Below are 23,620 nucleotides of genomic sequence, written 5' to 3' on the forward strand. Positions count from 1 at the left end.
CATGTGTTCACCAACCTCATCACGCATTATAGGAGAAGACTCAGAGCTGTTATCTTGGCAAAGGGAGGCTGCACAAAACATTAAATTAAGGGGTGCCAATAATTGTGGCACACATGTTTTGGGGAAAAATATTTATTTAATGTTTGTGAATATTTTGAGTGAAAGACCAAGAGGATAAACAGCAAAGACATATTTTTTTATAGCCTGTTTTGCTCATATTCACTAGGGGTGCCAATAATTGTGGAGGGCACTGTATCTGTGCTATGGGCTCACAGTCAATAGGCACCAGTGTTGAATCTGTGTAACTTGTCCTTTTGTCCATCTGTTTCAGCAGTGGCGGTTTGTAACATATTGTTGCCTAGAGTTGCCTAAAATTTCACAAAAACAATTCACAATGGTATGTGTTCATGTTATCTGTAGGCAGACATAAAGTTACACACTAATAATAATTGTAATACAACCTACCTGCCTAAAAGGAGTTTAGTCTCTACCATGACCTCATGTTAAAACTGTAAGTTAATATTGTTCAAGTGCAGAATAATATTTGAGTAGCGGAATAAAGAAACAACATTAACAATAATCTGGTGCATAGATATGAGGTTGTGTAGGGCACCAAAACATCCAGGGCCGTGTTTGTTCCAAGGACCTCTCAGAAGCACACTGAGTTTTGTTTGAATAAGTTAATGTGTTTTTCTAAGCTCACCCACTCAGGTCAGGTGAAGTAACTGTCCATTGATCAACTGATCCTGATGACTGGGACTCTAGGAACAGAAATTTTAATGGAGTGGTCCGTAATTATACTTCAATATACTTTTTGTGAAATTCAGCAAATTGCTCCACACTATCCTCCAGCTGTCTGTTCAGTGTGTGCACTCAAAAAACAAAACAGTGTTCATACACAATGTTGGCTCTGTAGAGGAAACAAACATACCCAGTAAACATAGGGAAACAGGAAATGGGAAACCAGAGGCCAAATTAACTCTATTTTAGGACTACCTGACTTAAAGGTGCAGCATGTGGGACATAGTGGCCTCTGGCGGTGAGGCTGCAGATTGTAACCAATAAATACTTCTCCCTTTCCAAGCATGTATGAGAAGCTACGGTGGCCCTCGGGTGCCATCAAAACGAACAAGGCCTTCTCTAGTGTCAGTGTTTTGTTTTTTCCATTCTGGGCTACTGTAGAAACATTCACTCATCCTGGCTCCTCCCTATGTGCTGTAGCTGGGTGTGAGGGACCGAGGCGGCCACCCCACATTTGGGGAGGTGTGCTCCTGGATGATGTGGAAGAAGGTGGCAAGAGATGGGACTCCAGTATACAAATATATATGTATTTATTAGTTTTATAAATGCCAGGTTGTTCACAAAATCAACCAAAACGGTTCCAGACGTAGAACCCAAAAAAAACTAGGATCCAAAACTAGGCAACGTTTCAAACTAGGCAATGATCTATACAATGAACCAAACATGGCAACCCTGCATATCCCTGGACCAAAACTAAACAGCTATGCTATCCCTTGCCTCACAAGAAGCAGGTATAACTTTTTAACTTTAATTCCCTGATTATATGGTTCCCTGGCTCACTACTCTCTGGCTCTTCCCATGCCTGACATGAGGCAGCCCTTAAAGTAACACTAGACACTTTTTGAGGTATGGTTTTATAGGCAACTAGTTTTGATACCATCCTCAAATTCATTTTGATAGCATATGGTCATGTGAAGGACAAATAAACACCTTTGTCTTTCCCACTAGCCATCCAGGATATGCCCCATGTAGTTATGTATAGTGCCCTCCAGAATTATTGGCACCCTTTAGTAAAAATGAGCAAAACGAGATGCGAAAACATTTCTTTATTGTTTATCCTCATGATCTTTCATTCGAAAAATTTGAACCGAACCTTTAATTGAAGTAACATTATTGAAAGAAACATTGCATTCTTATCATGCAACAAATATTTGTCTCAAAAATATGTGTGCCACAATTATTGGCACCCCTTCATTTAATGTTTTGTGCAGCCACCCCTTGCCAAGATAACAGCTCTGAGTCTTCTCCTATAATGCGTGATGAGGTTGGTCATCACGCATTACATGGCACGGGGTCTGAGACCATTCCTACATACAGTATCTCTCCAGATCTTTCAGATTCTGAGGTCGACGCGTGTAGACTCTCCTCTTCAGCTCATCCCACACATTTTCTATGGGGCTTAGGTCAGGGGACTGTGATGGCCATGGCAAAACCTTTATTCTGCAGTCGGTGATTGGGCGGTTTTTCAACAGTTCTGGTAAACAGGGAATGATGAGCAGGTGATATCAATAGGTATCTCCTTCACACTGGGATTTGTCAAAAAGGCAGGAACGGTGATTGCATTACTGCTGACAAGCAAGTGAGCATGATTATCGTGATGCAACATAAACATTGGAGGCAGACGACAAAAAGGTTTTCTACAAAAGCATGTGTGTTTATTCAGTCCATACAATTATAACGCAAAGGCGACGTGTCTAGGGGATTTGACGTCTGTATGCTGAGAGAGGCAGTTAGGTGTCCATTGATCCTTTTTATCCCCTACACCTGTGGGTAATCAGTCAGTCGTCCCCACCGTTGCCTGTAGTCCATGCATGGCCATTGCAACGTCTGCAGGGGCGCAGGGGGTCGTAACAACTATGATTAGAATGATATAGATCATTTGTTGATTTTAAAGAGGACCTCTTAAGTTCACAATTCTTTTTGGGGGGGATTATTAGAGATTTACTTCTTACTAGATTCACATGCTTCAATGTTCCAAAAACACAATGTTAAATGTTCTGAAACACTTTATTTAAGCCCCCCAATAAGGATTGTTTTACGAGATTGCATCATCATGTAACAGAGGAAAAGGCTGGTATTCCAACCAGGTGTTTCAGGCAGATGAGAAGAGTAGTTTCTGCAGGAGAGAGCTACTCCCTCTGGCTTTTTTTTTACTTTATAGATTGTTTACATGCACAAAAAGCTATATAATGCACTAAAGGAAAGGAAAAGCATAGTAGGTCGACTTTAATGAGAAATGAAGCTGTATTATATAATCAATTTAAGCAGATGCTTCTAGAACTGCTTGCAACAATGTTTTTGTACATATGTTAAGATTTACAAAAAAGGAACAGATTTTAGAGGATTTTTCTGCCTAATCCTTATTCAGATTTCTAGACAGACTTTTGGTTGTGCATACTATGCTTTGCAGTATTTCATTATGGTTTGACTATTAATGCCACCCTCTCTAGACTATTAATGCAGATACCTTGTCAAATGTATTTACTGTCAAACTACAGTAAACGTGTAATTCGTTCATTAAAAAAATGCATGTGAATATAGCATGCCATAACGTGGTTGAGAAAATGTGAAAATGACGCAATTAGAGTGTAATTTAAAACACCTGTTTGCATGTCAGTCTTTGCTGTTCATGGAGCTCATGTTTGACTTCGACAGAGGGCGAGAGGTGAAGGTGTTCGGGTGAAACCACAAGTAATCATCCCGGTCATTGCTGCACTGTTTTTCAGATACAGCATGTATCTTTGATGGAGTATCATACAGCTGCACGGCTTTTCAGTGATTCAAAACAGCATATACAAATATATATTTGAAGGAGTCTAATAAGGACTTTCTTATGTTGTTCTGTTCCCTCCCTGGTATCCCCCCACCCACACCCAGTTTCAAGCTATTGGAGTGCTTAGCAAAAGCACTTAGCTAATGAGTAAAGCTCCGGAGCAGCAGCTCCAGTGCCCAGCAGTATTTACAATTGTATTCATGCACAGAATTTGACATCATGCCAATATAAGACTTTAAAGATTTAGACTATAACTTAGAGAAAATTGCAGTACTTCTATAGCGCTGGGGGAGATGGTGGAGAGATGATCACCGTGGCAGCTACAAATCATATTCGATATCGATTGGATAAATTCTGTGAATGATTTATGCTGAAAAATTACTGGAAAACTGGGAGCCCGCAGCACACCACTTACGTGCTTTCCCCACTTGTGGTCTGCTAGATTATAATAGACTGTTGAGACGTGTTTGTTCTCGCAGATGGCTGAATAATGATGGGAACGATGCTTTATGTCGCAGGGATTAGCGGGCAGTGGGAGGCAACCGATGCACTTCCATTTGCGGCATGACAGATAAAGAGGACCATGGCTGGAAGCGCCCGTGTGTAAGCTAATGAGCCAGGACGAAGATTACGCACAAACAATTGCAAAAGTGATTTAGATACACTTTTATCAATCTCAGGTCCAACAACATGTGAGTAAAACTGCATTGCACTGTTTGTTTGAAATCGATATTTATAAAAATATGACTAGCAGCAGATGCGGGGGGTGGGGGCGAGGGAGATTACAGCCAAGCTCCGATTTAGTGATTTGACAGCGCTTTAGCTTAAAGAGATGAGGAGGGGGATTCGTAGGATAACAGTCATCGGAATGTTGACAAGAAGAAAGGTGACATAGTGGATGTTGCCGTGACTTTAAGGCGTAGTTCTGTGTAGGTGTGTGCACTCTGCAGTGCAACAGTTGATCACTCGCTTGGCCAGTTATCAATACCGTACTGAGGAAGGGGGAAACCCTACGGGTAAGATGCTTGGCACTTTTTCAGAAAGGTCGTGGTACAAAATAAGTAATTGTAATTTTACAGTATGATCCCGTGCATTTTCTGGATAAAACTGTTGCCATGTCAACATTTGTTGGCTATGTCTAACCTGTTGCAGTGTCAGTTAATGCGCACCTCCTGAATGACTATTTTCTTGATAAAAAAAAAACATCGTTCAAAACCCTTTGCAAGCGCATTCCATTACATCGCCGACAGCATCCGCAAGTAATCGTTTTGTCGTGGAAACAATAGCTGAGGTTAAGATGAGTTTGTGAGATCAATGTATTTCCATTTCAATTAATCATTTTACCTACTTTGTATGATGTAAGTAATTTTAGTAATGTTGAGACGTATTTATTAGCTACGTTACATTCATATATTTACCGAAGCATTTTCATATTGCCATCTGCAGTTTTTTTTTTCAGCTAATCCCATTCATTTTTGTGGTGCCGGTTGCGCACCTTTCACATGATTACAGGGCCTATCTTATCGGCTACTTGATATAATTTGGCATCCCTAAGACATATTTGAACATTGATTTTGCAACATTCTCAAGGCACGTTTTTGGTGACCACTGAAACCGTGACAGCCATCGAAGTCAGGTGCATGGTGAAATCTTAGATAATCCATACACAGTTCTGACTGATGTAAACATCCACTAACCCACTGGGCACAATATCTGTTTGTTCAATCCCATCAAGTCCACACAGCTGTGCATCATTCTGTGCCGAGAGAGAGAGAGCGAGACAGAGAGAGAGGGGGGGAAAGGGAACGGTGTAGAGTTGAGAAGCAAGTTGAGTTTATGGTCTTGAGGAGGTGAGGCTTCCCCTATTTACTTAGGGTCTGGGTGTGGATTAATTTTGCTCCTAATCTTGTTATGCTTCAGCAGCTGAAGGAGGCTATGTTTGCAGCCTGTGTTAGTAAGTAAGTGAGTGAGAGAGAGAGAGGGAGAGAGGGAGAGAGGGAGAGATGGGATGTAGTGAAAGGATTAGGGTCAGCCAGGGCTTCCCTGTGATATATTACTACACACAAATACATAAAAAGTATACAAATACATGCACAGCATTGCCTATTTTTTGTATCCAGACTCACAAAGACACCTAAATGGCACATCTCTTTTAAGCAATTTACTAATGTGCTAAAAAGGTCAGTGCTGTGGTGCTTTAAAACAAACAATAGAGAAATGAACAACGGTGAGATTGCATCATAACTAATGCTGGATGCCGAGGGACAGATTTGCCTACCTGGTAGCCCTTTAGAGTCACCACATGTTTCTACATGGTTCTCCTGTGTGTGTAGCCAAGATGAGGATTGCCAGTGTGGGGCTGCGTACCCGGAGGGCAGCAGAACCCGTGGAACCGGAGGAAGAACCCCGGCCCCCTCCCCCTCCCCCTCATCTGTCGTCACACCACAACTTTGATCACATGAAGTCTAAGTTCATGAATGAGCTAGGCCACCTTCCAAGTGAGTACGCCGCCTCCATCACTAACTTAACAACATATCCATCCCACAGCAGCCCTACTGATTTCCATGAGAACAAATGACTATTGCCTCATTGCCACACTTAAATGCATACATTGATTTCTTTATATTCATCTCTTTCAGTTAATATTTGAGTAAATAACAAAGTGAAAGTTTCCTTTGGTGATCAGTCGTAGATACTCATCATTTTCTGTAACCTTTAAAGCTTTACTAAATCCAAATCCTCTTAACCATCTCATGCATTTACACAGTCTTTAACATCACAACAAAATGTGTGTATGTGTGTGGACGTGTGTGTGTGTTTGTGTGTGTGTGTGTGAGAGAGAGAGCGTAAGCTATTGATACAGAGCAGTCAAGAGGTATAACTGTACACGAGTGCTATGCTATATTATTCGTAAACAAATCTCATCTTTAATGTCTTTTAAACAGAACACAGCAGAAGTAAGTTTTTGTATATTCTTCATCATTGATGTTTGCTAGTCAGCCATGTATCTGCCCAAGTAGCTCTCCTTTGTCAACCATGTTCTAACTGTAGATTCTTCAGTCAAATGTGTTGCCAGGGGGATGAACCAACCTATAGCATTGCCCGTTATCTGTACATAGCAACCATACATATCTTAGTATCTTAGCAGCAGTTCATTCTTCAGTCATTGTAGTCATGCCTCTTTCCCCTGTTACTAATAGCAGTAACTGCTTATTCTCTGCCACCACATTTCGCATCACCCAGATATGTGTCTCTTTAGTAAATGCAAACGTAGATTTTATTTCAGTCAACATGAAATAAAATCTATAATTTTCTTTGTATCTTTAATGCAGCCATAAACACACCATACTTATGGCTGCATATGCATGTACAATGAGAGACTGTAGGTTGTTTTGAATCGGACTGTTTCATCTGAATGGCGTAATGGTTTTGCCTCCACTGCAGTGCCCATGTGGGCAGTGGGAGCCATTGTGGTGGTGGTCCTGGCTCTAGCTGGCTGCTTCGCTTTCTGTGTCTTCAAGAAGTGTTTTGGAGAGAAGAAAAAATCAAAGAAGGCTCGAGAGAGGAAAGGAGGAGGCCGCAGGAGGAAAAAAGGAGATCAAGGAGAGGGGGATGGAGAGCAAAAGGTACAGCAATGACACTGGCTGAAGGGAAATAATGTCTGTCTAACGGGACGAGTACTTCACAGCTAATGTCTGTCTTACGTGACGAGTACTTCACAGCCCCTTGTTCTTTCCTGCAGGAAGACGGAGAGAAGTCAGAAAAGGAGAAGGCAGAACAGGAAAATTTGGGAAAGTTGGAGTTCTCTGTGGACTACAACTTCACAGATGGCGGGGTACTACTGGAGACATTTTGATTAAGCAGCTACAATATGATTTAATATCTTCATTAATTCATCCATTAATGAATTCATCCTTTCAATGCGTCAGTTCTTAGTGATCAAACTCAAGTTGCTTTTGCAAAATTTTGTAGCAACCTAACGAAAGGTAATTGATTCATTGAATTATAATTGATTCATAATTATTTGGTCATTTTGTGTCCACAGCTAACTGTAGGAGTTCTGCAGGCGCAGGACTTGCCAGCCATGGACATCGGCGGCACGTCGGACCCCTATGTTAAAGTCTACCTCCTACCCGACAAAAAGAAGAAGTTTGAGACCAAAGTGCAGCGCAAAAATCTGTCTCCTGTTTTCAATGAGACCTTCACATTTAAGGTTGCATAACAGTGTTTTTGTGCATGTTTTGGTTCCGTGGCTGTTGATGTGTAGTAGCTGTGCTAGAGCTGACCCTATAGGTGTCTCAATGTGATGTCAGTAGGTGTGTGTTTAGAAGTTTAGACATGTGTCCGCGTCTGTTGTTTTCTCTCTCTCTCTCTCTCTCTCTCTCTCTCTCTCTCTCTCTCTCTGTCTGTGTCTGTAGCAGCTTGTCCTCATTTTCCAGGATGTTGATGATGTGTCTACATGTGTTACGTCCTGAGCCCCCAGACGTCTTTGCTTCCCCTCAATAGTTTGTCTGTCGTTCTCTGAATGACACCTGTGAAGGTACCCCTGAATGTATTAAAATACTGAGTGGAATTTGTATTTCTCCATCAAATTCAAAAGAAATATGTCATTTAGATATGTTGGTCATTTACAACATACTGTGTTTTGGTATTCACTATTCACAGTTTACATAACTTACATACATAAAGTATAAAGCAACAACCCCATCATTGTCAACCATGTTTGTCATGGTTATCACTTGAATTCCCTAACCAGATCCAACTGATTTCTCATTCCATACCCTAGATCCCATATGCTGAACTCGGAGGAAAGACTCTGGTGCTCCAGGTGTTTGATTTTGACCGCTTCGGGAAACATGACGTCATAGGCCAGATTACGATCCCCATGAACAGTTTTGACATGGCTCAGCCTCTGCATGAGTGGAGAGATCTGGAGAATGGAGAGAAAGAGGAGGTTTGTGTCGCTGTGCTCTCTTCTTCTCATCAGATCTAACTTCTTGGTTCTTCTCCGAGCCCATGACATGTGTGTTTGACCTTTGACCTTTGATTGTTCCCTTTTGTCTTTCCCCTCCTCCAGGAAGAGAAGCTGGGTGACTGCTGCATTTCTCTCCGCTACGTCCCCACAGCGGGCAAACTCACCGTCTGCATTATGGAGGCTAAGAATCTCAAGAAGATGGATGTTGGTGGATTATCTGGTAATACATATTTTTAGAGTCATTCTTCTCTTTTCTCTTCATTTAGAGATTAGATCACCTAATGTCACCTAAGAGTTAAACGTATGCCTCTAGCTATGAATCTCTCCAAACCTATGCAGGGTTAGTTGTTAGTTCAACTCAAAATGGTATAATATCACTGGATTCCAGAAGAACAATACTATTACTGTGCATTGCACTTCAGGAGTATGTTGTCGTATTTATTTTACATCAGAATGTCTTCATACTCGCCACATGAAATTTTCTTTGCTAGCTTCATTGAGCAGACTCATATGGCCTTATGGTCGACCAATCCAGCAAGATTGTAGGGATCTTTATAAAACTGAATCTAATCAAACTGATCTTCCCCAGATCCTTTTGTGAAGATAGTGCTGCAGCACAATGGTAAACGGCTGAAGAAGAAGAAGACGACGGTGAAGAAGAATACGTTGAACCCATATTTTAATGAAAGCTTCAGCTTTGAGATTCCCTTTGGGCAAATACAGGTAAGCCCCCTTATTTACCATTTTTTTTTTTTAGATTATTGTAGAAAATGCACATACCTAGTGAATATTTTCTAAAAACTGGCTCATTTTAATTATTTCTATTCTCGTCCCTTTCAGAAAGTCCAGCTTATCGTCACAGTGTACGATTATGACAGCCTAGGCAGCAATGATGCCATTGGTAAAATTTTCATTGGCTATGGTGCTACGGGCGTTGGCCTGCGTCATTGGTCAGATATGCTGGCCAATCCCAGACGCCCTATCGCCCAATGGCATACCCTCCAGCCTGAAGAGGAAGTGGATGCTGCACTCAAAGCACCAATCCGCTAGCTAGCCCTATCTCTACTTTATGCCTGTTTTGTGCTTATACACTGATTTCATGAAATCCACACCACCTTTAAACTTCCCTGTATGCTGTTGACTTTAACACCCACACCCAGTCTCTTTAACTCCGTGCGGAATGAGAAATTGTAGTGATTGTGTGTCATGCTCTGACTTTCTTGTAACTGTTACTCAAGAACAATTTCCCTTCCCCTACCTGTTTTGTATTTGTTTTGCATGGTTGGTATTTTCTGTCCTGTCCTTGTTCCTTCACGGGGGGATAGCAAATTAATTTCATGGCGTTTAGCTAATGTTGGATGTTTATGATTAAAGTGTACTTGCTTTCTGTTAACACCTTTTAACTTTTAATGATATTCAAAATCTTCTGGATTTTGTATATGGCTTTAGTTTTTCTGTTATATGTAGGATTTGTTTTTTTATCATTTAAAGAATATATTTATTTGTTTCACAAATGTTATACATCTTTACTGATGATTTTGCTTTTGGATATCATTAATACAGGTTAATTCGTTTCTTTGTTAGCAAGAATGCAAATCACAGGCTTTGCTTTAATGTTAACAACTCATTGTGGCTAGGTAGGACAGCATTTAGAGATGTATCCTAGTTAGAGGATTCAGTCTGTTTGTCAGTCTACCTGTATGTGAGATAGAGAAGCATAAATAAAACTGTGTTTTAAAGTATTGCTGAAATTACAGGGGTCTTATTTTCATTAATTTCCATTGCTATGCAATGACCATTGGTTCATTTATCATTTTCTTTCTTTTTTGGAGCTACACAGATAAAGTTATTGGGGTTATCATCTTCATACAAGAGAACTTTAGATTGACTTTCCTCAATGAAGAAGATGGTGGTCATCAGTGAAAGGGCCATTGAGCGTTTACAGTGGCAGTCAAACATGGCAGCAAAATCACAAAATAACTCTCCAGTCAAGGCAGAATAAGTGGTGAAAATTCTAGAGTAAAATACAGATGAAATGCCCTAAAACTCAGATTTAACAATGAAACAGAACTATTGCTCACAGTTGTTAAATGTACTTCTCCTCTGTGAAGTTGCACTAGACAATGTTTGGAACTTTTAGACTGATCCACGCGCCACCATACTGAGAAAAAACACCTGCTCTATTGAATCCAATGTACATGACTCTTCACACGCAGTCACACAGTGTGAGGGGTGGAAAGGGCTCTCCTCTCTCCTCAGCAAAGTGGCTCATGTGGACCTTCTAGTTCAGTATCCAAACTGAAAGGCAAGATGATATCAACCTTTTCTATAGAATTTGGTGAAGTATAAAGTCCTGGTGATAATACCAGCCCCAGGTTACAGTCAGCAAAGACACAATATTAGGTTAGGTTTGTTTAGTTATATTAACTCAAGAATTACAAAATCATGTCATCTGTGCACGGGAATTTGAGCTGGTGAAATGGAATGTTTGTTTTAGAATGACAGACTGAATTGTAAGACATGTAAGGTATTGCTGGTCTCTTTTGTTGACTCAAAAGTTTCTAATTTCTAGTTCTGCAAATCTGGACATCAAAAGAAGTTATAATGAATACACAGAGGACAGAGAAGACTTATGAAAATCTTTCAGCCGATGAAGAGTTCAGTGACAATAGTGAGCTCGGATACAAAAGACAACATCTACATGGTATTAAATACTGGCAAATCTCAGCATACAGGTATGGACACACACACACATGTGCACACTCACACACACACACACATATATTTTATTCAATTTTTTGCACATTATTACATTCATACAGGCCGCGCATGGAGTATACTGAGAGCACTGGTAGTAGTCTTGGGTCTGCTGTGTGTTCTTCTGCTAATCGGCATCATTGTGCTTTTGACCAAGAAGACCAGAGACAAAACCACCATGCTGCCCACAAACGGTGGCCAAAGTAAGACTCATGAATTAATAATACGTTGACAATGTGCATAATTCCCTCACCTTCACTACTCTTTCAGATCAAAATACTTTACTTCTGTTGAATATCTTTATTTCCAATTCCTGTATCGAATGAAAATTTTGATTATTTCTCAGACATGTTTTTGCTAACTAAATTACCCCAATATGAATAATTGATTATTGCTGTTGCTTCCTAACAGATATGCAGGACCAGAAGTTTTGCTTCCCCAGGCATACTGACACATCTTATGTCAAGATAACACCCGACTATGAGGACCCCCTCACACATGTAACTTTGTGCATGAGGTACAAGACCAAGTATTCCCGAAAGCAGCAGTCTCTGTTCTCTCTCGCCACTTATTCGACCGATAACGCTTTCTTGCTGTTCATTGAAAGGACAGGAAAGTTTTCATTGACTGTCAATGCATTCGAAATATACACCGACGTCGTAAGCCCGCCTGACCAGTGGAATTCAGTTTGTGCCAGCTGGAGCGTTTGTGGAGAGGCGCATTTGTGGCTGAATGATAAAAGTTTTGACCTTGGAAAAATCTCCACACGTCGTAACATAAGGACAAAACCTATAGTACTGATAGGTCAAGAACAAGATACTTATGGCAACAATTTGGACATCGCGCAGTGCTTCGTGGGAGAGGTCAATGATATTTACCTTTGGGGACATGAGGGGCCAACTGCTGTGGTTACAGAATTCATGTGGATGAAACCGTCACCAAGTCACGGCAAGTTTTTGATCAGCTGGAGAGCGTTAAACTACACCCTATCTGGACACGTCCTGGTGATGTCCAGCACAACCGTGTGCAATCACCCGGCATGAACTCCCAATAAGTACTAAGACTAATTTGATACTGCACTTAAAAGAACGTCTATTCATTTGTCCTGTTCATAATTTTTTATATACTTCTATGACTTCTCCATGAGCAGTATATCATTAAATTATATGAGGAAAGATGGGATTATTCATTACTGGAGTAGAGGGACATATAGCCAATAAATGGTAAGGTTAGCTTGAATGATTTGGCTTGGATGTCTGTATGTGGTTTTCAATTAATTAAAGTTTGAGCTCATCCTGTGTGTCTTCTGTCTCATGTGCTAGTTTGACACACAGGCATATTAGTGTCAGTCCTTCACTGCCATCCTTGCCGAAGCCAATCTCATACTAATTCCAATATGACTATATTCAATTCAATTACATTTTATTTATATAGCGCCAATAATAACATTGTCTTTAGGCGCTTTACAGAGCCCGTGGCCTGAACCCCCATGGAGCAAGCAAGTGAGGAGAAGGGGAGGGGAGTCAATCAGAAGCATAGCATATGAATTCATACACGCATCAGGATAAGCATGCTAGAATACATGTGGTAAATGTACACAATACATGCAAACATAACATGGTATATACGTACAGTGCCCTCCACAATTATTGGCACCCTTAGTGAATACGGGCAAAACAGGCTATAAAAAAATGTGTCTTTGCTATTTATCCTCTTGGTCTTTCACTCAAAATATTTACAAAATTCTTACCTTTTCAATTAAGTAAAATGGAATTTGTGAGTGAGAAAGAAAAGGCAGATAAATTCCCAATCTTGTGGCGACAACATACAGTTTTCGCTTGTAAATCCAAACAAAGTTGTGTTCCTGGCGACGGATAAAAGTACGTGAAAAGCTGAGAAAGATCCCATTCTTTAGCCTTTTGAAAGACTACACTATTCTGTGAGATGTAGGCTTCTGAATGTACTACACTTGATTAAATGTAGTTCACTCAGTCGAGAGATCTTGAGTAACAGATGAGAACATTTCGATGAGAACAAAAAAATGTTTTGTGACAAGTTCACTTTTTTCAGAAATTCTGCATTTGTATCATCATAAAAATGTATTTTACATGATGTCTTATGAATAAATATTAAAAAAAAAAAAAAAACATAGAGGTGCTTAATTCACCATGCATATTAATCAGTCACAGTCAAATGCAACAATGAGAAGGTCAAATTAGCCCACATCAAACATGGTGACCACGCAAAACAACCGGAAAAATGATTTAGGTTCATGATTCTAAATATTATGAATTCTGGAGGAAACAATCATAAAAACTCCACTCTCTCCAGTCTTTAAAATGTAAAGCAAACATTCTTCCAAAGGGCATAACCTCTTTAGGATTCTTCCTGGTTGGACATTGTCTGCATGAAAAGAAAGACACCCAAATATGAACACATTTATGTTTCTGACGTGATCACTGACCCTAACAACATGATTGTATAGGGAGAACCTACAGTACATACACAATTGATAGTGGATAAGGTGGGGAGAGAGCATCTAAGTATTGTAGAACAGCTTAGTGAGTATACAGTGTGCTCGTAAGGTTACTATTACAGGGATGTATAGAGTAATGGAACATAAAATGATGTCGATGGTGGCAATTATTTACATTGCAGGTAAAGGCTAGCAGAGTATGGGGTGGAATAAGTGCATGACAGTGTGGTGGGGGTGGGTAGGTGTAGGCCCAGGGTTTCTGCAAGTAGATGAGGTGAAGAGAATACAGCAGCATCCCACAGTGGAGACAGTCTAGCCTAGGAGGGAAAGAAAGAGACAAAGTGAGTGGGTGGAGTTCGACTGCCTAATATGCATATATGCACTTCATGGATATGATGAGGACCATGTTTGCACAGCCATCAGTATTTGCAAGCCAAGGTCACGCTATATGAGAGAGAGAATTTGGTTAGTAAACATCAATTTGATAAACAGATAAAGAGATACATTTAGGTAAACAATTAACAGTAGGTAATATGGCCACTTTATCAGTAGCAGAATTAGCAGAATATGATATAGAAGGAGAGGCTGCCCGGCAAGGTGTATGGGAATTTTGTTTATGTTTAGTTAGAGTTACAGTATGTTTAGTTGTGATTGGCTGACATGGTGCATGCAAATTGTAAGGATAGCAAGGGTGACAGGATACACAATAGTGCACAACTGGCTGGCTGCAGCCGCAACCTACGCTGCATGCTGTACCTGGGATCCGTGAGAGCACTCCTTCACAGTACAACATGCACTGTCTGTAGGCCACTCCTGCTAAACACAACAACATGGCTGACAAGAAGTATGAAGAATGTTGTGACAGGTGTCGGGTTTTTGATGCATTACTCATGACTGTGCACTGAAGAGGAATATCGTTATTGTAGATTTAAAGAATGGAAGGGTGTCTGCTTCTCGGATGGAAGCAGGAGGATTATTCCAAAGGAGGGGGGCTTGATAGCAGAGGCTCTGCCTCCTGTTATGCTTTTTGATATTCTTGGAATTACAAGGAGATCTGCACTCTGAGGACGAAGTGGTCTTGGTGGGCGGTAGGGGACAACTCATTTCTTGAAGTGATTTGGAGCTAAGCTGTTTAGGGCTTTGTATGTTAGAAATCAATTCTGCTTTAAACAGAGAGCCAAGTACAGTTGATATGTTCATATATTTCAGTTCTAGTAAGTGTGCAGCAGCGTTCTGTAGTAGTTGGAGGCTCTTTATTGAGTTGATGCTACATCGACAGGAGAGCATTGAAGTAGTCTAGTTGTGACATAATAGCGTGGATTCGTTCTTCTGCATCCTGGAGGGATAGGACTTTCCTCATTTTGGGCAATATTGCGTAGATGAAACAATAATGTCTTTGAGATCAGTTTTATGTGTGTTTTATGTATGTGATATGTACAATTTGTCTATATCCTTCCGAATCTACATGAGCAACCACAAAGTGACACATTAACACATTTTTAAAACTGATGCCAGTTTTAACCACCAAATGTCACTTATTTTGTGTATATCAACTACCATGCCTAACCACAAGGTGGTGGTATAACACAGATGACACAGATATTTTTGGACTGAGAAAAATAGTTTTGCAGAGGTTGGGCATGCTGTAGAGAGCCACACAGATATCTCCCTCAATGCATTGCCAAATAAAACATGCCCTGAACGTAATGACCCTGACTTTTACAGAAGTTTACAGAAATCACAGACTGTTCACAACCAACTGTTTTGCCTCTTCTTACTGGCCAAAGGTAGTCAAATGAAAAAAAGCAATTTACAGCGCGTTACACATTAACTAAGGAATGACAAAATAATCTGCCTCCTTTCCATGGAAGAAGAGGATTTGGAAATGCTAAAGTAGTTGCCCTGCACCTGGTGATGAACAAAATAAGAGGAATTCAGAAGACACTCAACTTTCAACCACTCAGACACTCAACCAGTTTTGAACTCTTCAAATCTGGACAAATAATTTAATTCAACAGCAATTATAATGAATACACAGAGGGCAGAGGAGACATATAGAAAACTTTCAGAAAATGAAGAGTTCACTGACAATGGTGAGACAAGCTTGGATACAAAAGACAACATCTACATGATACTAAATACTGGCAAGTCTCAGCATACAGGTATGAACACACCACACACACTTATGCACACACACACACACACACACACACATGTATTTAATGTTATTTTGGCACATTATTACATTCATACAGGCCGCGCATGGAGTATACTGAGAGCACTGGTAGTAGTCTTGGGTCTGCTGTGTGTTCTTCTGCTAATCGGCATCATTGTGCTTTCGACCAAGAAGACGGGAGACACAACCACCATGCTGCCCACAAACGGTGGCCAAAGTAAGACTCATAAATTAATAATAAGTTGACAATATGCAGAATTCACTCACCTTCACTACTCTTTCAGCTCAAACGACTTTATTCTGTTGCATATCTTTATTTCCAATTCCTGTATCGAATGAAACATGTTTTCTACCCCAATATGAATAATTGATTATTGCCGTTGCTTCCTGACAGATATGCAGGACCAGAAGTTTTGCTTCCCCAAGCATACTAAAACATCTTATGTCAAGATAACACCTGACTATGAGGACCCCCTCACACATGTAACTTTGTGCATGAGGTACTTCACAAAACTTTCTCTAAAAGAGCAATCTCTGTTCTCTCTCTCAACGTCTGACTACCAGAATGCTGTCTTGCTGTTCATTGAAAGGACTGGCAAGTTTTCATTTTCCATTAATAATGATATCACACGTACACGCCACGCAAGCCCGCCTAATCGGTGGAACTCAGTCTGTGCCAGCTGGAGCACCTGTGGGGAGACCTATTTATGGCTGAATGGAGAAATGTTTAGTATCAGACATCTCGCCTCAGGCAAGGGCATACCGACGGAACCTATAGTGATGTTAGGTCAGGAGCAAGATACTTATGGCGGCCACTTTGATATCACACAGTGCTTTGTGGGAGAGATCAGTGATGTTTACCTTTGGGGATACGGAAGGGCAACTTCTCTGGTCACACAATTCATGCAGATGCAGCCGTCAACAAATCTTCATATCATTGATGATTTGATCAACTGGAGAGCGTTTAACTACACCCTGTCTGGAAACGTCTCTGCGATGTCCATCACAAGTGTGTGCATTGATTAATGGGTCATCAGTAAATCAGTCCACTGCAAATTTGATGAGCATATTTTAAACATAATGAGTACAACTTAATTATTAATGTTTTAAGTCAACTGAACTGATGGTGTGGAACTCCAAAGGACCAGCTATTTGATAGAAGGTGATATATCCAATATGGGCCATTCTACCGAATTGGTGCAAAGTCAGGTTGGAAATATTTTGAAAAGTTGTATGTTTTATTCCCAAAACTTTGTCCGTTTGTATATTGAACCATATCTAAAGCACACATTTCTAGTAAAAGAACCGTCAATTTTTATGTTGTATTTTCAGAATGTGTTGGAATGTTTTTCCTATCCCAAAAATTGTCACTACCGAAACATAGTAATACACTATGGTAAAAGAGTATTATTATTAACATGTTCAGATTGTGTTTCCTTCCCTTCTCTGAAGAGTATTTTTACAAATATTTCTTCAAGGTTTTCACAATGAAATCAATAAAAATGAAATTTTTACCACATTTCAAAGTTCAATTTATACAATTCATCTTACCATTCCATTTTGTCACTACCGAAACGATCATGTCACTACCGAAACGTTACCATATGTTTTGGTAGTGTGACTGTTTCGGTAGTGACTGTTTCGGTAGTGACAATTCTAGCTAATTTTGAGCATAAATAAATAATTCTAGCAAGTACATGGCTAGCAAACAAATCTTTGAAGAGGTGTACACACAAACAAACATAATACTTTGCATAAAACCCCCAAAAGTTTACTTAATTGAAGAAAAATATGTGTTCGGTAGTGACCATTCTTAAGGTTACACACTGATTTACAGACTTTGGAACACAGTTATATCAAAAGTATGGGATCTAGCTACTTACCATTCAGCCATGAGGGACAGGGATGCAGTATCACTGCCTGGTTATAAATGCAGGGGTGTGGCTAAAAAACAGGCTCAGCCAATGGACTAAAACTCCTGTGTTTCGGTAGTGACATGAAAACTATGGACATGATTTTTTGAGTATAGTTTATTTTTTTTCAATTAAACCCACAATAAATCTAAATCGTCCAAGTTCTGTTTAAACTTAATCGTAAAGATCTTTGAAATTACATCATTGAAAAAAATCTAAAAAATCTAAAAAGTGTTATTTACAGACATTGAAATTTAGATGCCAGGGTTAGGGACAGCTACTTCCCAATAGAAAGTACCCTATAAATGATGATTTTGTATATATTTAGCTAATCCCTATCTCAATTAATGTCTTGGGTTTAAATAGACCATAACATATTCTTAGTAAATATCTATTTCTGAATTGTTTGGTAAATAGTTTTTATTGTTGTTGGACCGCACTTTGCACCAATTCGGTAGAATGGCCCATATATGACATATAAACCCCACAATACATCCCATCTATCTTGTGCATCATATGACCTTGTTTTTATATAGAATTACTCTGTGTACTGTGATCTGCGTAATGTTGCTGAGAGACATTGGTGTGGCTGGCAACTTGGTGAACTAACTGTGAAAATGGAGTATGTTGAAAAAAAAAGAGAATAATTATTAATGACATGAATTCAGGCCGGCTTTTCTTGCCCATTCAATGTTGGATATACTAAATACACAACCTGTCTGTCTGTCTGTCAGCCTGTCTCTATCGGGCTCATCTTTAATAGATGATAGATATGTAATATTTTAAACCAGTATTTTCACATTCATGAAATAAAAAAAAGACAAGTTGTGAATCTGCATTTATTAAAATATTAGTGGTTAGGCAGTGTGTCATCAATATATGAGAAAATTCATAGGCATCAAAAGCTACATGACCAAGCAAAAAAAAAAAAAGGTGAAATGTAAACATATTAAAAAATATATTGCCATTTTAAACCACTAAATATTACATGGTGAATTCTATTTTAAGCTAAATAAAGTATGTTAATGATGAGAAAATGCATTGGAGAACTGTATGGCAGCAGTGATTCACATTGTTAAAGTATAAACAATGTCGTAAATGTACACATCAGGAAACATTTTAGGATAAAACAAGGGGGACTATGGCTCCTTTTTCTTTCACTTTTCCACCAACCTGCAAATAATATAATACTGCAAATGTATTTGAAGATACAATGAGAAAATAGTTACACGTGTGTTTTTGTGTTACTTTTTGATCAGTTTGTGAGTAACACTTATATTAAAGCTGTTGGGTGAGTGTTAGTTGTGCCTGTTGCAAAAATAACCTTTTTTGGTTCCACATGGAACCGCGTTGTCTTGGCAATATGGCTCCATGCCAGATAGCTCTACTCAGTATTTGAGCCTCTATTATAAAGCACTCCTAGCATACAGCTTAGCACACAATTCTTGCTAAAGAGACGAGTTGATTGCCAGGAACTTCTTCCAGACATCTGAGTATATTTTCAGTCTTTTATACTCAATGTCAGAAATGTCCAAAAGGATTAATTATACCTGTGTGTTAAGGGCAAAACAATAACAAGCCACATGCACAAACAGGTATGTACAGTAGTTTAGTATGTCTCTGTAATAATGGTCCACATCCACTACTCTTTGCACTGATGGTAGATCAACTACCACATATAGCCACAGGGTGGTGTCATAATATCACATATGATGAACTACCAACACTACCACACATAGCCACAAGGTGGTGTCATAATATCACATATGAACACAGACCAGGCAGAGCTTTTTGGACTGGGGAAACTACCGTTACTCGGGAGCAGAAAAGTGATGAGAGATCTCTATCCCTACTCTGTTCCTTTTCATTGTAATTTTATATGTAACAACTTTGCCCTAAGAAATAATCCATACAAAAGGAACACAAAGGGATCACTGTTTAAGAATTTTTCTTTTTCAAAGTTGACCCGTCATGGAAATCTCTTATACCTTCATTTATCATCACCTAAAAGCTATTTGATCTACCTTTAACTACTAGATTCTTCCTCCTCATTTATGGCTGAGTGTCACACAGCTGACATTTTCCTCAGCCACCGACTGCAATCTCGCTTTCATTTATCACATATCAAACTCCCTTAACACTGAATGCAACAGAGTGATCATTTCATCTAAGACAAACACACACAATTTACAGTGTTTCAAAATCAGAAAGTTCCCAACAAACTGACTGTGCCATGTAACAACGAATAGAAGAAATTGTAAATAAGCATAAAGAGTTATAAAATAAACAGTTACACACCACATAGAAGTTCCTCATTTGTCTTTTTTCTATAGTCATTTGTCAGGTTGTTAGGACAACTGTATTTGTGTGTGTGTGTGTGTGTGTGTGTGTGTGTGTGTGTGTGTGTGTGTGTGTGTGTGAGAGAGAGAGAGAGAGAGAGAGAGAGAGAGAAAGTGAAAATACAAGTGAGAGAAATAAAACAGCAAAAATAGCACTTCCATGTTCCTAACCCTCCCTCCACCCATTTGATACTTTAAAAAATCTCTCTTTTCATCTCCTGTCCTGCTTCTGTCAGTCAAACTGCACACCACTATTCTCCTCCCATCATCTTTCCCCTTTGCCCCTTCCTTTCTTGTTCCTCTGGCTCCCCTCTTTTTTGGCAACATCCCACCCCACCCCCACCCACCCACCCGCCCTCATATCTAGTCACCCTAGTCACTGTCTCTATCCAGGTCATGGTCAGCCAGTGCCAGCTCATGGTCCTCAGCCATCTCCATTAGGGCCTGCATCTCGGGGCTGTCCTCCGTCAGCATCTCCCCCATCTCTGCCATCTCCACCTCGTCCTCCTCGCCGTCGCATGTGTGCTCCAACTCCTCCACGTCGCCCGACACCTCCACCATCTCTGTGCCCTGGAGCTCCACCTCGCCGTCCCGGATCTTCTTCACGTGGAAGGTGAACGGTGGCACCTTGTAGACCGCGGTCACGGAGCGGGCGTAGACAGGGTGGTCGGGCGTGAAGGACTTCTTCAGCTTGTCCTTGGACGTCTGCATCTTGACCTTGCGGTCTGGGTTGACGGACATCCGCGTGCTGAGTTTCCCCATCTTCTTCTCTATGTTGAGGCGGGTCTTCTCCAGGTTCTCCTTGGTCTTCTGCTTGGTCTTCTCCAGGCTCTCTTTGGTCTTCAGCTTGGTTTTCTCCATTCGCTCTTTAGTGTTTTGTTTGGTCTTCTCCATTCGCTCTTTAGTGTTCTGTTTGGTCTTCTCCATGTTGTCCTTGGTCTTCTGCTTGGTCTTATCCATCTTCTCCCTGGAGAAGGCCGTCTTAATGTTCTGCACACGCTGGAGGCTGCTGCGCTTGATGCGCTCCGCTCGCGTCTCCTCCACCGTCTCCTCGATCTCCACCTCCTCCTCGTCGGAGGAGAGGTCGATATGGGCCTTCTCTCCTTCACCCTCTCCACCCTCCTCCAGAGCTTTCAGTTCCGGCCCCTCTTCTCCCTCTGCAGGCTCTGCCACCTTCATAGATTTTCCCACAGTCACTTTAGAGGACAGCTTCACATCATCCTGCACCGAGGGGAAAAGAATGGAAGCCCAGTTAGATATCTGAAGCAAATACTTTATCTTACAATTCGATATCTTACAGTCTTCAATTCGACTATTTTTCTAATCTACTTTTCATTTTACTGTCAATGTTAGCAGGTGCTAGTAACAGTTCTTTTTTCTAGAAGTATGACGTGTGGAGAAGGCTGTTATGCATTGCAAAACTTCTCCGCTCCAGTTCACAGCTGAGAGCATTTGATGCTCTATTCACAGTGAAACATACGTATGTGTGCAAAGTTTAATTTATTTTAAGTCTATTAGACACCCACGCTCCACCTATTAGACGCTAAAACATCTGTATGTGTGCGTATCGGCACACAACCTCATGCCAACTATGCTCGTTGCGTGCTTTTTATGTTTTAGATGTGGTTAAACCCATAATATGTGTGTGAATGTGTTTATTAAGTCTTTCCAGCACAAAGAATCTGTGTGTTTTATAGAGGAAGCAAAGGTGCCCATGTGCAAGGGTACGATAACTTTTTGGAACTCCTTCTCCTCCATACTTCCACACACACATCACCCCTCATGCCCTCTTCTCTCTCTCTCTCTCTCTCTCTCACGCACACACACACACACACACACACACACACACACACACACACACACACACACACACACACAAACACACCTATCCTGGTGTGTCCTCTGAACCTCTCACCTCCCTCCCTCCCACTCCCATATTTCCACCACCCTTCACTATCTCTCTCAGGCGCTTTTTCCACTGTCACGGCACTCTCCTCCAGGCTTAAAAAGAGATTAATACTCCTCACCCTCTAAGGCCTTGAAACTACAACCCCCCCCCCCCCCCCCACACACACACACACAGTCTTCTCCTTCCTTCTACCTCACACAAGTCCTGCCAAAAACAATCAGGAATCCCCCGGTGTGTACACGCTTAATGGCCCTATTGTTCGCAGGCCTATCTGGCCCTGATGAGAGAGACTCACACACCACACTTCCTCCAGAGCTGCAACCCCACGACCTTTACCTTGCAAGGGAATGAAAACGAACCACGGGCCTCCCCAACACTCAGAAGCACTATGGTGTCACCGTCACCATGTTGCCACTGTTTAAGCAAGCCTGCAGTCATCCACAGGGCATCAGGTCTTGGCCTAGTGGTGTCTGATCCATATACTAATAGTGCTGGGCATGTTAAGGCAGTGCTTGTTGTCATAGGTGAGAGGGGGATGAGAATAAGCACCACCTCATCTGAGTCACAGACCTGCAATGTGTGCTTACATGTCAGTTCCAGAGGAGTGAGTCTAAGATCAAGTCAGCGTCTCTGAGTGGTGCACAGGTTTATGGAAGAATGTTCTCCTAGCAGAAACTGGCAGCACAGTTCTGTACGGAACACTGAAGAACACATGCACTGAAGGACAAGCTGTCAGAAAGCACTGTGGTTTGGTGTTATTGGACTTTCAGGTCTCTGAACCTTGAAAAAATGAATGCTTACTCACACACACACACACACACACACACACACACACTTACACGTACACACACAGGCTCACAAAAAAAACAGCAAGCACCAAAAAAGAAGCTAAACAAAGAACAGCTTGAATGGTGATTATGTTACCGATTAGCAAAACATGTTGTTTCTTTTGTTATCCTTCATTCTTTCCTCGCCCTTCCCTTCCCTTTTCCACCTTCTCACCCGCCCGCCGCCCCGTGCTCCTGTTCCATCATTCCCTGCATTCCAGGCGCGGAAGCCCCCTCTTTCCCGTGAGCATGTGTTCCGTCCCCGCGTGCTCCACAATGCGCCGGCTTGTTTGCGGAGGAAACATTTTTTCCATCTGCACCGTGAGTTGAGTCATCGCCCCTCCGTCTTGCAAGCCCCTGTGGCTCCTGCTTGGCCTGCGAGGCAGATTACCCCCCCACCCCCCATCCCCCCCCCACCACCAACACCAATCCCACTCCCCCCAACCCATTCTGCGGAAAACAGGAACAGCTAAGGACCCGAACAAAAGAGGCCTACAGGGAGAAATCAAGTGCGTCCTTGCTGCTGTGTGAAGGAAGAAGAGTTTGCCTGCTGCGGCCTGCTATTGTGGTTTCGCACCGTGGAGGTGCGCTCTGTTTTATGGACGGCAATCCATCTGCTTCCCCACGCATCCCCATCAAAGCGGCCCCTTACAGCCTCCAGACGAGCCGAGGGG

At 41.2% G+C, this 23,620-nt stretch overlaps 4 protein-coding genes across 9 annotated transcripts in view; 3 read left to right on the plus strand and 1 right to left on the minus strand.

Moving 5' to 3' along the window:
* The first annotated feature begins 3,739 nt into the window (after positions 1-3,739).
* Positions 3,740-10,291, plus strand: syt5b (synaptotagmin Vb). Of its 2 annotated transcripts, none has more exons than XM_031561291.2 (10): positions 3,740-4,266; positions 5,908-6,072; positions 6,520-6,531; positions 7,019-7,200; positions 7,317-7,409; positions 7,620-7,787; positions 8,361-8,528; positions 8,652-8,769; positions 9,139-9,272; positions 9,390-10,291. In XM_031561291.2, the coding sequence occupies exons 2-10, from the start codon at positions 5,913-5,915 to the stop codon at positions 9,597-9,599; spliced, it is 1,245 nt and encodes a 414-aa protein (XP_031417151.1). In that variant the 5' UTR covers positions 3,740-4,266; positions 5,908-5,912; the 3' UTR covers positions 9,600-10,291. The 2 variants fall into 2 exon arrangements, with proteins under 2 accessions (XP_031417151.1, XP_031417152.1); XM_031561292.2 differs by lacking the exon at positions 3,740-4,266 and adding an exon at positions 4,384-4,590.
* Positions 10,292-10,748: 457 nt separating this feature from the next.
* On the plus strand, positions 10,749-12,599 carry LOC122128701 (mucosal pentraxin-like). 2 transcript variants are annotated; one of them, XM_042703268.1, is made up of 3 exons: positions 10,749-11,284; positions 11,372-11,509; positions 11,718-12,599. In XM_042703268.1, exons 1-3 carry the CDS (start codon positions 11,182-11,184, stop codon positions 12,347-12,349), a joined length of 873 nt encoding a protein of 290 aa, XP_042559202.1. In that variant the 5' UTR covers positions 10,749-11,181; the 3' UTR covers positions 12,350-12,599. The 2 variants fall into 2 exon arrangements, with proteins under 2 accessions (XP_042559202.1, XP_042559201.1); XM_042703267.1 differs by having other exon boundaries at positions 10,749-11,509.
* Positions 12,600-15,590: 2,991 nt separating this feature from the next.
* LOC105905412 (serum amyloid P-component-like) overlaps positions 15,591-23,620 on the plus strand; it is a 22,989-nt gene continuing 14,959 nt past the window's right edge. Inside the window, exons 1-3 of one of the 4 annotated variants that reach the window (XR_006151559.1) lie at positions 15,591-15,944; positions 16,038-16,175; positions 16,353-16,458. Coding sequence is in view for 3 of the 4 variants with exons in the window: in XM_031560892.2 (XP_031416752.1) it covers positions 15,809-15,944; positions 16,038-16,175; positions 16,353-16,984 (906 nt within the window). In the remaining variant the exon portion in view is untranslated. Of the gene's footprint in view, positions 15,945-16,037; positions 16,176-16,352; positions 17,251-23,620 lie in introns of those variants that run through there. The other 3 variants (XM_031560893.2, XM_042703163.1, XM_031560892.2) reach the window with 3 other exon arrangements.
* The window catches only part of cavin1b (caveolae associated protein 1b), an 18,976-nt gene continuing 14,052 nt past the window's right edge, over positions 18,697-23,620 (minus strand). The window contains exon 2 of the mRNA XM_012833373.3: positions 18,697-21,431. Coding sequence (XP_012688827.1) covers positions 20,583-21,431 — 849 coding nt within the window. The 3' untranslated portion in view covers positions 18,697-20,582. The remainder of the gene's footprint in view (positions 21,432-23,620) is intronic.

This window comes from Clupea harengus, chromosome 23, assembly GCF_900700415.2.
Source record: "Clupea harengus chromosome 23, Ch_v2.0.2, whole genome shotgun sequence".
NCBI lineage: Eukaryota > Metazoa > Chordata > Actinopteri > Clupeiformes > Clupeidae > Clupea > Clupea harengus.